The 3,345-nt window shown below is 47.1% G+C and overlaps 1 protein-coding gene across 1 annotated transcript; it reads right to left on the bottom strand.

Annotated features, from left to right (window-relative positions):
* Window positions 1-714: 714 nt before the first annotated feature.
* Window positions 715-2,719, bottom strand: LOC125103097 (Na(+)/H(+) exchange regulatory cofactor NHE-RF3-like). The gene has a single exon (XM_047734886.1). It carries the CDS (start codon window positions 2,667-2,669, stop codon window positions 1,650-1,652), a length of 1,020 nt encoding a protein of 339 aa, XP_047590842.1. The 5' UTR covers window positions 2,670-2,719; the 3' UTR covers window positions 715-1,649.
* Between the last annotated feature and the right edge of the window lie 626 nt (window positions 2,720-3,345).

Raw genomic sequence — 3,345 nt, 5'->3', positions numbered from 1 at the left:
CTGCCCCCCGCCCTGCCCTTCAAAATACTCAGCTCAGTGCCCAGCACAAAGTAGGTGTTCAACAAATACTCTACAGTGTTAGCCGGGCTCACATTACTGAGGGCTGCAGACCACCGCCGTTGCTAGGAGTTGGGACTGGGTCCACTTGTTACTGGCCAGGGGATACCGCTAATGAGCTGTTTGGGAGGGACGTGGCGTGATCAGATTTCTGTTTACGAATCAGCTTCGTGCTTCTGGCCTATGGTCCCAGGTGATCTTGCTTCCGTAACAACATGAACTTGGTTCCACCTTCTAGTACGTATTCCGACGGTGATTACAGAACACTTACAATAGAGCAGACACTTTCCCTGGTGAGCAAGACGGATGGTCACCTTTTGTAGAACGTGGTGCTCAACCAACAGGTGGAAATAAGAAGGGACAGATAATGAACTAGCAAAACAAGTAAATGAGGAAGATCATTTCAGGTAGCGATGACTATTTTTGTTTTGTTTTGTTTTGTTTTAAAGAAATCCTGAGTTTTATTACCAGGAAGTCTCTAAGATCTTACTCCGAATTTTATTATGTTTTGGGTTTCTAGAGGCAAAATGAAAGTTAAAGTGTAAAAGCAAGTTTACCAAAAACAAAAGCACTATTAAGGTTATCAGCTAACAGGGAAGATTCCAGTGTACTCTAAAGGCATTCTTAATGGCATCTATTTTAGCAACCACAGCATTCTTACAAAAGCATAGTTTTAATAGGCTTATCTGCTCAGAACTTTGTAGCAGCTCTCACATATACAGATTTATGAATCATCTTTAGTGCTCAGGGAGCCTATAAAATTAAGAGATAATCGTCATACAGAGAAATGTAGTGAAGCTGAAGCTTGAAAGAGATCACATGAAAAGAATCTGGTCCCTGCCTTAAGTTGACCATAAATAAGCCATCTATTGCAGTAGTCACCCCCAAGACAAATGACAACAGAAGACAGTCCCACGTGATGAACCGGTTCCCAGAGGAGTTTCTCTCTAACAGAAACAGTAAATGGGTGGCAGCTCATTCTTCGGGAAAGGATTCCTACTAAATACCCAGAAACAGCTGTCGGTCAAAGCCTTTACTTGCTCTCATCACATCTCTGTATCTTCAGAATCGGAAGAAGAATCTGAGGCTGTACCGTGCGCTCGTTCTTTTGCTGTGTGTGAGTCGTGCTCTGGTTCTGCCGGTGTTTCTTCTTTGGAATCAGTGGGGGCATCCAGTGGATCAGCCATGGAGGAAACAATAGGGATTTTCTTAGCCCGGAAATATTCATAGGCCTTCTTTCCACAGACTAAGAATGTGACATTCTTCCCACTGCTCTGGATTCTTTCTACCACTTTCTCATAGGGTTCATCCACCACATTCACTCCATTCACTTCGATGATGATATCCTCATCCTCCAGCCCCGCCAGCTCAGCGGGGCTGCCCTTCTGTACATCTTTGACAAAGGAGCCTGGCTGACCCTGAATGGCATTTAAGTGAAAGCCACAGCCATTTTCCCCTTTAACCAGCCAGCAAAGTTTAGGCTTATGATCTCCTACTTCCTCTGTAGTATCTGGACTTGACACTTCTGGAGGAGCGGGAGCCGGCATCGGAGCTGGAGCCTCCTTGACAGAACCATTGGGTAGTTCTTGACTTTAATAGTAGAGAAATGGAGAAAAATGAGCCAGTCTATACACGTTGTCCGTCTCTTTGTCTACCACCAGCAGCGAAGTCGGATCTCCTCCCTTTCTAATCATTTCCACCACACTGTCATGATCCAGGGATTCCACAGATTGGCCGTTGACAGCGACTAACAGGTCATTGTTCTTCAAGCCAGCTTCCTCTGCTGGACTTCCGGAATCTATGTCCTTGATGACTTGACCCTTCTGTTCTGGGTCTGCCCTTAGATAGAAACCATAGCCATTGCTTCCCTTCTTCATCTCCACAACCCAGGGCTGGTGGGGTAGCAATTTCAAACTGGCTGTCTCTCTCTTGAATTTTATCTTCTGCTCAGCATGGAGTTTGTCAGTCTCCTTGTCCACCAGCAGGAACATGACACGGCTTCCAGAGTTCTTCACCTTTGCCACCACTTCCTCGTGGCTGGCATCTTCAACATTCTCTCCATTCACTTCAATCAAGTGATCCCCAGCCAGGACACCAGCTTTCATAGCCACACCTTGAGGCGTTATATCAGTCATATACACTCCCTTTTTACCTTGGACAGTTTTCAGAGAGAAGCCATAGCTGTTCCCCTCCTTCACCAGGTAGCAGAGCCGTGGCTGGGTCCAAGTCTGTGCTCCTTTGTTCACCACAGAGGGCAGTTTCTTATCATTCAAACTCGGCTCCTTCTGACTTTGACCCAACTCTTTCAAGTCTACCTGTTTTTTCATTGCTTTCTCATAGGAATTCCCATCCAGGACTAGCAAAGTCACTGAATTCCCACTCTTCCTGACTAGCTCTACAACCTGCATATGCTCTTCCTTGTCCACAAAGACACCGTTGATCCTAAGAACTCGGTCTCCATCCTGGAGGCCCGCCTTCTCTGCCGGGCTACCTTTCTCAACCACCCGGACCAGGTGGCCGTCAGTGACCTTCTCAATTCGCAGGAAGAAGCCATAGCTTTGCCCTTCTTGTTTAGACAGTTCACATTCTCGCAGATGGAAGGTGGAAGCCATTTCTGAATCTGGAAAGAAGAAAAGCTCGTCCGTTCACCGGGGAATTCTCTCTCTGCTGGTGAGCTCTAGTCTTGGAACTCACTGGACTTTGAACCGCGATGACTATTTTTAAAAAAACACAATAGAAGGTAAGGTGAGGGGGCACTTTTTTTTTTTTTTTTAAGATTTTACTTATTCAATTTAGAGAGAGAGAAAGGGAGCAGGGGCAGAAGGAGAGAAAGAGAAACTCAAGTTGGTTCCACTCTGAGCACAGACCCCGATGTGGGGCTCGATCTCATAACCCTGAGATCATGACCAGAGCCAAAACCAAGAATCAGAGCCCCAACGACTGAGCCAGCCAGGCACCCGAAGTGAGGGGCCACTTTTAAAATTGGGTTGTGACTTTGACCTCTGAGCAGAGGTGACAATTTTTTTTTTCTGAGACTTGAATGATAAGAGGGAATACATCTGTGGGTAACTGGGTTAGAGAATTCCGGGCGGAGTCTGGCAAAGAGCCCACACCGTCCAACAAAACCCATGTTCTTTTTCTTCCAGGATGCAAAGCCAAGCATTTCCCAGTCTCTGTGGGGGCAGGGGTGGCTGGCGACCGGGTGCTGGCCCGTGGAAGGGGAGCCCCTCCTACGTCCCACCCAGGAAGCCATCCGCTGCTGCCCCTCTGTGCTCTTCTGTCCCCTGC

The sequence above is a fragment of the Lutra lutra genome, chromosome 6 (genome assembly GCF_902655055.1).
Source record: "Lutra lutra chromosome 6, mLutLut1.2, whole genome shotgun sequence".
Classification (NCBI taxonomy): domain Eukaryota; kingdom Metazoa; phylum Chordata; class Mammalia; order Carnivora; family Mustelidae; genus Lutra; species Lutra lutra.
Note: the sequence above shows the minus strand (reverse complement) of the source record. Positions and strands in the feature narration are given on the sequence as shown.